A 12,866-nucleotide genomic window follows, 5' to 3' on the forward strand; every position below is an offset into this window, starting at 1 on the left:
CGGGAGAGGCCACAACAGTGAGAGGCCCGCGTACCGCAAAAAAAAAAGAAAAAAAAAGAGTAACGAAGTAAAAAGAGGCATTCCTTCTGGTTGTCTGTCATGCTTCTAATGTATAATAACTGGGGTATACCATTTGGGATTTAGACCCACTAAGAGTTTACTGGCGTATAGGACCCTTTACTCAGTATAACCCTGTACTAATAACTGCTATGAGAAGGTTACCTTTCTAGTAGGTTTGGTCATGCTTTCTTCTGGTGATTTTTATGTGTGTGCTATGTGGAAGTATTTTTGGTTGTTTGCTTGGTGTAGCAGAGATACTACGATATTAGCTATCATACAGACACTACAAACTACCACCACTGAAATTTCTCAGTTCTAGAATAACTAGTTAAAAGTCTTCCGTCTAATATAGCCTATTACTAATGGCTCGTTTGTAAATAATGTAAAGTTAAAAGCAAAAGATAATGAGGCTTCAAAAAATTAAGAAAAAAATATTAATAATTGGCAGACCATAAGAACCCACTCTGATAGCGGAAAGGTTTAAGACAAAGTTCTATGTTTTTGACATATCAGATACCAAAAAGTTAAAACTGTATCTATAACTCATTGTCATCTGAATTTAATTTTACAAATGTTCACAGTATTTTAATACTTTCAATAAGCAGAAGTAATGATAAAAGCATAACCTAAAGTAATACATTATTTAGGTGATATGATTATATTAAAAATAAATTTAAAAAGACCCAAATCAACAAAATATTTAAGCCATTTCTCAATTCATTTTTAAACATTTAAACTCCATTTTGTCTTTAAAATTAAAAATCCCACAAATTTATCATTTGTGGAATGTGTGGAATTCCACATTTATCATATGTGGAATCTAAAAAATAAAACAAACAAATGAATGTAATGAAACAGAAACAGACTCACAGATATAGAGAACAAACTAGTGGTTACCAGTAGGGAAAGGGAAATGGGGAGGGGCGAGATAGGGGTATGGGATTAAGAGACACAAACTACTATATATCAAATAGATAAGCAACAAGAATATACTGTACAGCACAGGGAATATAGCCAATATTTTATAATAACTTTAAATGGAGAATAATCTATAAAAATATCGAATCACTATTTTATACACAGGAAGCTAATATAATATTGTAAAACAAGTACACAACAATAAAAAAAAACCAGTACTGAGCAACCACTGAAAATAATTTGGTGAATATATAAATATATATATAGTTAATAAAAAATCTACAAAGATAGAAACAAAAATCTCCCAAAGTGGAAATAAACAATCAAATATCAATACAAACACAATGGCCCACGGATCTTAGCATTCAAGGAAGGCTTCAGCACAGGCAAAATAAATGGCAAATTTTATATCTAACTACTTATAGGTAAACTTCTCCATCAATAAACAGCAAATAAGGACCTTGAAAACTGACTTTCGGAGGTACTCTTCAAACCCTCACTTAGGAAGGTTTTAAAAGTCCCACTATTTTGAAGCTGGCTTACCTCTATAGCAACCTTATTCTCCAGTACCTGTTAAACACAGGTAAAGGGCTTGTCATGGTGAACAAAGACTTTTGGATTTGTGAGAGACCCCATGGGAGGGCATCAGCCATTTAAAAATAAATCTTTAAGTTGGAAACAGACAAGTCTGCCTGATGTGGACAGTAACGGGATGGCTGCAAGGCGCACCCCGATCAGTGGCTCATGGCTGCTCTGGGAGAGCTCTGCAAGGATGAAGAACACCCTCACAGTTCAATCTCTATATTCTATTCAGTTTTAAGTTTGATTTTATTTGTACCTTCAATAACAATGTATTTTGATGTCCACTGTTTCTTAAAAGTTGTAAGCAGACTTTTTCTCCTGATGCTAATAACATGTTCTTTAAAATCAAATTCCTCTGTGTAGAAACGAAGAAGTCCCAACCATAGCTGCCCAACAGATTCTGTATTTTTTCCATATTCTGGCCAATAGGTGGGCTAGAAATAGAAGGAACAAGAGATATCATGCTCTATAGTAAAGTGTTAATATCAATAGTCATTTGTATCTTAGGGAGTAAATCTGGGTTTATTTTAATTAACTAGAGTTTAAATACATAAAAATATAATTATATAACTTTTCTTTTATATTTTAAAATATCATTTACATGAGTTTATTAATCTCTACCCTATGACTTGGAGACAGAAAGAGCTCAGGGTTTTAAATGCCAAACCTCAGAATGCATGTTTGTGGAAGAATCTGGAAATAAATTTTAAGAGCCTTGGTGACACCTGGTTATTATATCTCTGTAACTGAGAGTCTTTCCAAATTCTCTGTAGGAAACCATAGAGCAAATATTTGTTCATTTGGAATAAAGTTACTTGACCATTTGGAATTACTGGGCATTAAAGAAATCCTGAATATAGTCCCTAGAAACTCACCTGGCTTAAAAAAAATGTTTTCAACTTCAAAGGAATCATCTGTATGTGCTATTTTTTTTTTACTGTCATAATATAAATAAATATTACAAGTGATAATATAGTTGTTGACCATCTACACTACAGCATAGGATAGGTAACTTTCAGTCAAGGATGTAAAAATTCTTTACTATTAAAATACGTACCAGTTCATCTATTTGATCAAAAAAATAAATATTCCAGCCATCAACAAATATTTCAGGTTTCTTTTCACCTTTGTATATCTGAAATTAATTTTTAAACTATTAGTATGGATTACAAACTTAATGCATTGATACAAAAACTTGTAGGAAAATAGTAAAAATTTTAACTACAGAACCACAGAATTTTAGAGAAGGAAGAGGGCTCAAAGATCACCCAGCTCTACAGATGAGAAATACAATTTCTTTTACTAATACCTCTTGAAGGACAGGAATGACTGGTGGGTTCCTCTGCTGGAGAAAATATAGCACCATAAGCGTGTATGCATATGACGATAAGCTGCCTCTAGAAGCATCGCCAATATCGCACATCTGGGGGGAAGGAAAAGGAGGAACAAAGGAAAGACCACCAATGTCTTCTGCTACACTTGCATCTATTCTATTGTCACTAAGAATAAGGTGCTTCTACAGGGCACTAATATAAAAATTACATTTTCAAATGCTAAAATATGCCAACAAAACCAAATAAGACCAACCAAATAAATAAATAAATAAATAAAAATCAAAGCAAAACAAACCCTAACAAAGATGTGGAACTATCAGCCAGAAGCAATATTAGGTTACCACGTAAAATTTAAGCAACAAAATTTTAGCTTGCTGAGTAGGGCTTCTCAAATAGTTAAAAGAAGCATTTGACATGGCTATGGTTCTTTAAAAATACACACTTATCTTTTCTTTTTCTTTTTTTAATTGAAGTATAGTTGATTTACAATATTATATTAGTTCCAGGTGTACAACATAGTGATACAATATTTTTATAGACTATAGTCCGTTTAAAGTTATAACAAAGTAGGGAATTCCTTGGAGGTCCAGTGGTCAGGACTCTGCACTCTCATTGACGAGGGCCCGGGTTCAATCCCTGGTCAGGGAACTAAAATCCCACAAGACGTGCGGTGAGGCCAAAAAAAGTTTTTGCAAAATAATGGCCATATTCTCTGTGCTGTACAATATATCCTTGTTGCTTATTTACTTTATACATAGTACTTTGTGTCTCTTAATCCCATAATACCCCTATCGCTCCACTTCCTCTTCCCACTGGTAACGACTAGTTTGTTTTCTATATCACTGAGTCTGTTTCTGTTATGGACTTATGTTTTCAACAAGGTTGAAGATGTAATGAAATTTCCTGATAAATCACAAGAGGAAGCATACTCACCTTTGTAAATACTTTCATGGTATAGCACAAATATTTCACTCTGGGATCAATGGCTGAATAAGCAGATAAGAGCCTTGTGTTATGAAGGGCCTGTTAAAAGGGAAATTACACTATAAGTCTACCAGTTAGAAGAAAAAGTTTTAAGACGGAATATTCTGAAAAGGTTTACACTGTAATTCATTTTAGGATGAAGACATTTAGGCTGAAACTAATATTTTTCCCCTGAAGACAAACTTCATTAACTTACTAGATAAGAATTATAAGTGACATCTGATCTCAGGCCTCCTTAGTCTAAACATTCCTAGAAAATATAGGCTATTAAAATAATCAGTTCCATTTAAGTCAATGTAAGATCTGCACCCCCCACTTCCTGCCCATTATTCAAATTAAATGTCCTTAGGGGCCAGAGAGGTCCCATAAAGCCCTGAAATAAACCAGGTATGAGACCAAAGACACACACACACACAAACACACACACACACATACACGCTCCAAAATTAAAACAAAGTTCAAGCCGAACAAAAAGCACTTGCCACTCTGACCTCATTTTAAATGAATACTAATATTAACTCAATTCTATGTTATATCCCCAGCCTCAGAACACTGCCAGGCACTTAGCAAGCACTCATAAATAACTACTGAAAGAATGAACTGGATGAAATGAATGGTTTAATTTTACTGAAAGATTGTGTAAATTAAGAGATACTTGCTCCCCTCCATCTCCATAAAGAAAAAGTCTAAAGAAAATCTTACCAATGTGTTATACAAACTGATGTCCACTTCCAGACCACTTCTCAAATGGAAGAACTTTACAATTGGCACCTTTGCTGTTGTAATAGGCAAGATGTTTCTCAGCCCTAGGTTGGGAAATAAGATAGTGTCATTAAATACAGCAGCAGGGGATATAAGTTGCTCTTATGTTAATGTGAGTCACTAAGACTAGTCAAAGAATTCTCTGTTATTAACAAACATCTGGGAAGACTCTTCTGGCAAAGTTTACATTTGTTAAACACATCAATATCTGAAGTACAAGAATGAACAAGGCAGCCACTGCTCTTCAGGAACTCAATGGATCATGTGCATGTGTATAGGGCTGTCAGTCTGATAAACATCACAAAAGAGGAAACTACTACAGAATCTGGACTATGTGGGCCCTACCTATTCTCTCCATATGACTACACATATAATATGGAGAAAAGCCCATAGGGGTAATCATCAGAATCCTCAAAACAAAAATTACTCATCCTGGAGCTAGAAGCTATGTCAGTAAAAGAAAGGAATCGACTTCAACAGAGAAGTAAATTGCTTGAGCTAGGCTTTGAAAAAGAACAGGCAAAAAAAGAGAAGGCTGACGGGATTTACCAGGCAAGGAAAACTGCACAGGGGAAGGGTAGATGCCTGAAGCAGAACGGCATGTTCAGGGAACTTCCATGGAATCGTTCAGGCTACAGAGTGGACTTGAGGGAAAGAAAGAATGAGTAATAGGAGATGTGGTAAAAACTGGGAGGAGTCCAAATAGGGAACATATACATCCTTAGAGGCAAAGAAATGCCAATGCACTGGTGTAAGTTGGGGAGAATCACTGACCACATCTATTTAAACAAGGTCCCTGGCAATGGATAGACTGGAGGCACCCAGAAGAGAGACTAAGTGACCATTATAAAAACTGACCCAGGGCTTCCCTGGTGGCGCAGTGGTTGAGAGTCCGCCTGCCTATGCAGGGGACACGGGTTCGTGCCCCAGTCCGGGAAGATCCCACATGCCGCGGAGCGGCTGGGCCCGTGAGCCATGGCCGCTGAGCCTGCACGTCCGGAGCCTGTGCTCCGCAACGGGAGAGGCCACAACAGTGAGAGGCCCGCGTACTGCAAAAAAAAAAACAAAAAACAAAAAAACTGACCTGGCAGAGAAGCAGTAAGACATGTGTGAGAGCATCCGTAACTGGATGGGTTGGGGAAGTAGAAGTAGGGGTGATAAGGAAGGAGGGCTGTAACAGTAAGACCATTTCCTGAGCACCTAGATTCCTTTACAAACATTACCTCCTAAGACCATTCACCCTTACCCAAAAGATGAGGAAACAGAGACCCCGAGAAATGAACATGCTTAGGAATGTGCAGTTGGTGAACTGTGGAGCTGGGATTCAAATCTAGGTATGACTGAATCTACTGAACCTAGTCTAGGACAGGCTAATTATCACTTCATTCATTTTGGTGATTCCAAGGAAGCCAATGTCAATAAGCAAGAAAGAGGATTCAGAAGGACGAGCCGGTAGTGGTGGCTGTAGCAGAAGGGAGGCAGTAAAGAGAAAGATGAGCTCAGCCTGAGATGTTGGGGTTTGAGCTCCTTCTGAGAGAGTTAAGTGGTGATGGCTAGAGGGCAGAAACCTAGCGGTCTGGAATATAGAAAAAAAAGTACACAGATGAAAGAAATTTCAGCAAAAAAGGTCTGTGTGGGAGATAGAAGTCTAACACACTGATAGGGAGGAGAGGCAAGGAAGCTCGTACTTACTGAACACTTTGTGTTATGTCAGGCCCTGTAGTTTAATGTATTGCCTTGCTTAATCTTAAATGCTATTTCTGTTGTTCCTGCTTTATAGATGAGAAACTGAGTGCTCATAATGAAGCTGAGTGACTTTTGGGGATCACACAGCCAGAAAGCAGGAACCCAAGATTTAAAACTAGAGAGTCTGATTCTAGAAGCCCCATTAATTACTTTGCTATACTGGCTCTAAATTAGATATCCTTTTTCTCAATCTCCTTCCCATTCTAGAATTTGACCCTGCTAACCACTTCTAAGCCTGTTCTCTAGGATTTATTCATAGCACATCATCCTGGTTCCTATTTTACCATTCCAATAGCTCTTTTTTCAGTGTCCTTCCCTAATTTCTACACTCAAGAATTAAAGCTTGGTCCTCAACTTCTCTCAAATGATCCCATGGAATTCTGTTTTATTCTTGGCTTCTGTCTCTCTTTCTTCCTTCAAGCATTTCAATACAAAACTGTTTCATTTTGTTCTTCAATCCTAACTGACAACTCCATATTTCTAACTGCTTGCTGTACTGTTAACTCTCGGAGATTATAGCTTCATGGCACGCTGGTGTTCTCTGCAAACATTCTCATTTCTCAAATACCCAGACATCAGCCTGAACCCTTATTTCCTACTTGTAGGTTCCAATTCTAGGAAATTTCCCTTTGGAATCTCTCGTATTCTTTTCCTTTTAGGATCACTGGCAACTGGTTAAGGTCCTTCTGCCCTGTCACTTAGATTATATCTTCCCTAAGAGTATATCAGCTCCCTAAAAAGTTTAAGTTTTGCTTTTATGGGGTTTCTCCCCTCTGAAGAAAGTTCAGTGGCTTCCAAATATCTACAGACTTTACCTTATCTCCTAATAGTTCCCACTTGAAATTCCTCTCAAAATGTACCAATCTTCTCACTGTCCTAAAAAATATATTACAGTGATTCTCGCACTCACATCCATGCATCTTAGAAATGACTTCTCTTCCTATCCTCTTCAAAGCATGTTCATCATCATCTGAGATCAGAAAAAGCCCATCTCTTCCATGAACCTCCCCTACCCAACTCTTTTCCCAGAATCTCTCTCTTCAGAAGTTATTTAATACTTGCTGTAGTTTCTACAACTCATTTTAATAAATGAATACTACCACACATTGTTACACAGCCTGTGAGATTATCTTACGTTTGAGATCTGAAAGCTGTCAAAGACCTATACAGACTTATTTTTCTACCATCCCTAAGTGCCCAACACAGTGCTGAGCACATAACAGGTACCCAATAAAATACATGGGGAGACTGCTTTCTTAATCATAGTCCTGTAGCTATTATTCCATTTTTGTTCCATGCAATCTGCATTACATTGTAATCTGTATGTAAAAGTCATTTCTAGTCTAAAAATGACCTATTTTTAACATGGTTCATTCTTAGGAAATACACACAGGTATCTAGGGGAAAGGGACGTGATGTTTGCAGCTTAATCTCATATGGTACAGAAAAAAATCGTGAGCAAGCAAGAGATAGAATGATCAATCAAATGTGGTAAAATGTTAACAACTGGTGGATCTGAATGAAGGATAGACAGAGTTCTTTCTACAATTTTTGCTGCTTTCCTTTAACTTTGAAATTATTTCAAAATCAAAAGTCAAAACCTAGCTCAGTACTAAATAACTAATAGTCACGGAAGCTTAGCAATTTAGTTTCTTTGCATAATCTTCAAAAATAAAAATAAAAAAGCATATGATCTTTAGAGGTAAAATTCCCAAAATGCTTGCTTCAATGACCAAAAAAATCATATCAAAACATATTAAAAAAATACTGATGTGCTAGGTTTTCATTAGGAGTAAATCAAAATTAAGTTTTTTCCCCCCATTACTTAAATAACACAGTATCCTCTTTAAACTCCTGTAAATAAAAAATGCAACAGGGACTTCCCTGGTGGCGCAGTGGTTAAGTATCTGCCTGCCAATGCAGGGTACACGGGTTCAAGCCCTGGTCTGGGAAGATCCCAAATGCCGCGGAGCAGCGAAGCCCATGAGCCACAACTACTGAGCCTGCGTGCCACAACTACTGAAGCCCACGCACCTACAGCCCGTGCTCTGCAATGAGAAGCCACCACAATGAGAAGCACGTGCACCGCAACAAAGAGTAGCCCCCGCGTGCAGCTACGAAGACCCAACGCAGCCAAAAATAAATAAAATATAAATAAATTTATTTAAAAAAAGAATGCAACAAAAAGGGGCATTCCAGGTGCATATTTATGTGTAGGTATGTATGTATGTATGTGTGCATGCCCATGCTGTGAATTTAGGTCTACTCTTTTTTTTTTTTTTTTTTTTTTGCGGTACGCGGGCCTCTCACAGTTGTGGCCTCTCCCGTTGCTGAGCACAGGTTCCGGACGCGCAGGCTCAGCGGCCATGGCTCACAGGCCCAGCCGCTCCGCGGCACGTGGGATCTTCCCAGACCGGGGCACAAACCCGTGTCCCCTGCATCGGCAGATGGACTCTCAACCACTGCGCCACCAGGGAAGCCCTAGGTCTACTCTTGACTAAGATATAAGAAAGCTTTCCATGGATGGTGCACGGATTTTAAGTTCCACAAAGGCAACGACAATATCTTGCTCACTTTCATTTTCAACTCTTAGCACAGAAGTTGGATGAACCACAGTTTAAAAGAAGACTCTCACTGTTAACAGCATCCATAGCTGCCTCTGACAAAGAGAGGCAGGAGAATATGCTAATGGCATTTCAGCTCTGTGCACAATTTACAGAATCTGTACATTTTACAGCTGTAAATACTTGTTCAGGGTCACACACAGCTAAACAGCTGTAAGTACAATCCATCACCCTAGTCCGTGGTGCTTCCCACTATACTTCACATCACTGCGAGCAGCCCCTACACTTTGATTTACACAATGCTGATAAGGCAAAGCGATTCCCAAAATTTCCTGCGTGGTATATACTTTGTCTTGAAATAAAACTGACTGAGGCAAAAACATGCACACACATATTATAACCAATTCCTCAGCTTTTCATACTTAATCACATAAGATTTTTTTAAAGACACCAATACCACAAATGTTATATGAACCACTACACTGTTTCGTTGGCATTCATAAATTCTAAGTATGCAAAACACTAATAAAAAAGACAAAAATATTTTTTAGAAAAAGCTTACAGAGGTACCTGAATGTTTTTTGAGGACTCTTGCCAATTCTTCAATAGTTCTTACACAGTCCAACCCCTGTAAGAAAAATGGCACAAACAAACAAACAAAAAGGCACAAACTACTGAATCAGAAATGGAAGACAGGTTCCTAACCTTGTTATAGTTTCCATTTCCTCCAGAAATAACAAAATTAACTTCAAATTATTCTACATACATTTTTCCCTTTTAGGTGAGCGTTAATCCTCATTCATAGGAATATCCTAAGGATGTGGAAACCCTCATTGGGTTGCTCTTGGAGGCACAAGAAAGGCTGAAATCAGTGTCTCCAGAAAAGTCTCTGAACCAGCGAGGATCTCCATTTTTCCCCGCTATGTAATTATGTCACTCAGAAGTACTCTCTATGTGACAGAATTAATAAGAGGGAGCTTCTGTGGCCCGTCTTATTCATTCTGGGTAGACCTTCATTATACTTTAATTAAGAGCTGATGAAATGCTGTGGAGAGTAATTAAGCTCAGATTATTTCTCCACAGAACTAGTAAAAAATATAATGCACAAAAAGAAAGTCATACAGGAAATATGAATAATATTTCAAATATTTAAAAACATTTGGGCTGAAACATTAAGTCCTTCTGATGGCTATATACTTCCCAGAATATATTTGGAATTTAATTTAAAAATGCCCTCAAGACTAGTTTATTAATCATGTAAAAATTCAATCTTGATGATGTATTGGGTTGGCCAAAAAGTTCGTTTGGGTTTTTCCACATTACAGGAAAACCCGAACGAACTTTTTGGCCACCCGATATAATCAGGTCATTCCATATATTGGACCCAATCTTGCTTAGCCACCTATTCACCATAGTCATGCTAGATAACTTTTGACTATTTTCCCAAGTCAGATACATCCTCAAAGGATAAAAACCTGAAACTCAAAAAAGGCATAAAAAGATCCTGAGCAACAGCAGCAATCACTCCTTTGGATATACAGCATTTGGACTGTTACAAATAAAAAATTCAGTACTTCTCAGACTTTACACCTTTTCAAAAGTATTTTACATTTTATAAATGCCTTCATATCCATGAGGGCTGGCAAACCTTTTCTGCTTTGTGGACCATGTGGCCTGTTGCAAGGACTCAACCGGTGAAGTTACAGAGTGAAAGCAGATGTAGACAATACATAAATGAAGGGGTGTGGCTGTATGCCAATAAAAATTGATATTTACAACACAGGCAGCGAGCCATAGTTCCCTGACTCCTGACATACATGATCCAAGCTGATGAGCACAACCATCTCCTGAGGCAAGAGGATCTCACTTCCATATTAGAGATTATCAACCAAAGACCACATGTTTAAGGACTGATGAACCAAGTCTGTCTTGAATTCAGTTTAGCACTCTCCTATCACTGCACCACATTGCCTGCCTACTAAAAAACTTCTCAGAAAACCTCACGTTGGTATATTTATGTACCTGAGTCAGCCTAGCGGCTACGCCACTGGGACACGGGAGAGGCTGGTTTAGCTTTCTAGAATTCCCAGATGTTGCTTTCAAATCTAGTTTGCACTACAAGTTGCAAGCAGAAGCCTTTCTACTCCTCACATTCACTTCTCAACTTCTAAGGTATCTGACCAGACAGATTGTGCCAAATGGCATACTCCATATGATACACCCTGATAAATCTGGAAAATACCATGCTGTATTGTCAGTCAAGATTGTCAAATCACACTCCACAGCAAATGGAAGTTTTACGTGGTCACTGTACCTCAGCAGTTTCAAGTCCATTAATTGTCATACAGACGTCAAGGTCACTCTGTTTGAACCCAAATCCATTTTTGGAGGAGCCAAACAAGCTCAGTTTAGTTCCTGTTAGGGATATATGAAAAGTCATACCTAATTACCTGAGTACATTTAATCTTCTGATCGAAACAACTCTCTCATGAATCAAAAATACCCAGTTGTTAACTGTCCTATAACAATCTCATTATAATTATGTTCTTTTATTAACTAGTCATTTATTATAAATTATTTTCTCTCAAAATTTACTATAAATAAATAAATACAAGTAATAGAAGACATGCAAGATTATCAAATGCCACTTTCTTCTTAAATGCAAGGACATTTCAAGGAAAATGTGGATCATCTCAGAACATTTAATAATGTAAGCTTACTACTTTATAAATAAATTCACTTTTTACAGGTCTGAATTTTGACTCTAAACCTAATACTAAATGAAGTTCACTTGTGGTATCTGCTAAGCAAAATACTACACTGCGTCTGTCTTTTCTATTGGCAAACTAGGATTGGGAAGACCAAAAGCCACCCTAGGTATATCACAGAACAACTGAAGCCCTGTCCCCCCCATCACTGTAACACTGCTTTCTTAGTCTCAAAATTAATGTTGTTGTAACACATGTACTCATTCTGAAGGAAAGTCACACTATCGTTCTTTACTTAAAGGTAAAAACTTATTTACCTGGAAACTCTTGTCTTATGAAACTTTCTAGGTTTTGCCGAATATGTTCACGTGCCTGATCTTCTAAAATTGTTGGAGAAAAATCCTCTGTTTAAAATAAACAGATACATTCAGAAACAAAGATTGCTCACATTCTCTGAAAACCTATATTTTTAAATAAAATCTAACTGGCTTAAAAAAAAATAAACAAAACTCTAAATTTTGTGTGTCTTCTCAGTAGACAGCATTAAGCAATGTAAAATAAAGACGCCTTTTGAAAGAGTCTATCACCAAGAACTGCTCCTGAGATGTAAAGCAGTCTGAACAAGGGTTCTGCTCCTGGGTTTCAGAGAGACCCAGAGCCCTATGAAGGCAGCCTTCAGGGAACTACACAAACTCCCGCCCCCCGCCCCCCCCCCCACCCCCCGCCAGGGTGAACACAATAGTTTGTGAGCATGTGCATATGTATGTATTTTTTCTAAAGAGAACCAATAGTTTTCTTTCCTCACTTATACTCTCTGAAGAGGTTTAAAAAAGAAATCCCTGATTCAGGATAAGTGTCTTCTGGCACAGACAGACATCTCAAGGTACAGCAATGTGATGGATCTTTCACTCTAAGCAGCTGCCATGCCTCTCCATGTAATGTTTTTCCTTGTAGAGCTTTATACCTCAGTATACCAACACTTCCCCAAACTGGTGTTCCTTAAAGGGCTGTTATAAAGGTTATTAATTAGCATTAATTAAAAAGTACTCTACGCTCAAATTTTGGAAAAGGGTTACATAAGACTAAAGAGTTAAATAAGTTCTTTACCATAGCATTTCTCAGAAGGCTTTATTATGCTAATGTGCCCTAAAAACCTCTACGGGAGGGGGCAGGATATAGAGTTATTCCCTACTTGACCTATGGAATAC

The 12,866-nt window shown here is 37.7% G+C and overlaps 1 protein-coding gene across 9 annotated transcripts in view; it reads right to left on the bottom strand.

Moving 5' to 3' along the window:
- The window catches only part of TUT7 (terminal uridylyl transferase 7), a 78,768-nt gene that overhangs the window by 30,507 nt on the left and 35,395 nt on the right, over nt 1-12,866 (bottom strand). For 8 of the 9 annotated variants that reach the window (XM_070045766.1, XM_070045771.1, XM_030832849.3 and 5 more), the window contains 8 exons: nt 11,976-12,062; nt 11,265-11,365; nt 9,521-9,578; nt 4,581-4,684; nt 3,828-3,917; nt 2,870-2,983; nt 2,618-2,695; nt 1,817-1,994 (listed from right to left, as the gene is read on the bottom strand). In XM_070045766.1, coding sequence (XP_069901867.1) covers nt 1,817-1,994; nt 2,618-2,695; nt 2,870-2,983; nt 3,828-3,917; nt 4,581-4,684; nt 9,521-9,578; nt 11,265-11,365; nt 11,976-12,062 — 810 coding nt within the window. The remainder of the gene's footprint in view (nt 1-1,816; nt 1,995-2,617; nt 2,696-2,869; nt 2,984-3,827; nt 3,918-4,580; nt 4,685-9,520; nt 9,579-11,264; nt 11,366-11,975; nt 12,063-12,866) is intronic. The other variant, XM_070045767.1, reaches the window with a different exon arrangement.

The sequence above is a fragment of the Globicephala melas genome, chromosome 6, assembly GCF_963455315.2.
Source record: "Globicephala melas chromosome 6, mGloMel1.2, whole genome shotgun sequence".
Taxonomy (NCBI): domain Eukaryota; kingdom Metazoa; phylum Chordata; class Mammalia; order Artiodactyla; family Delphinidae; genus Globicephala; species Globicephala melas.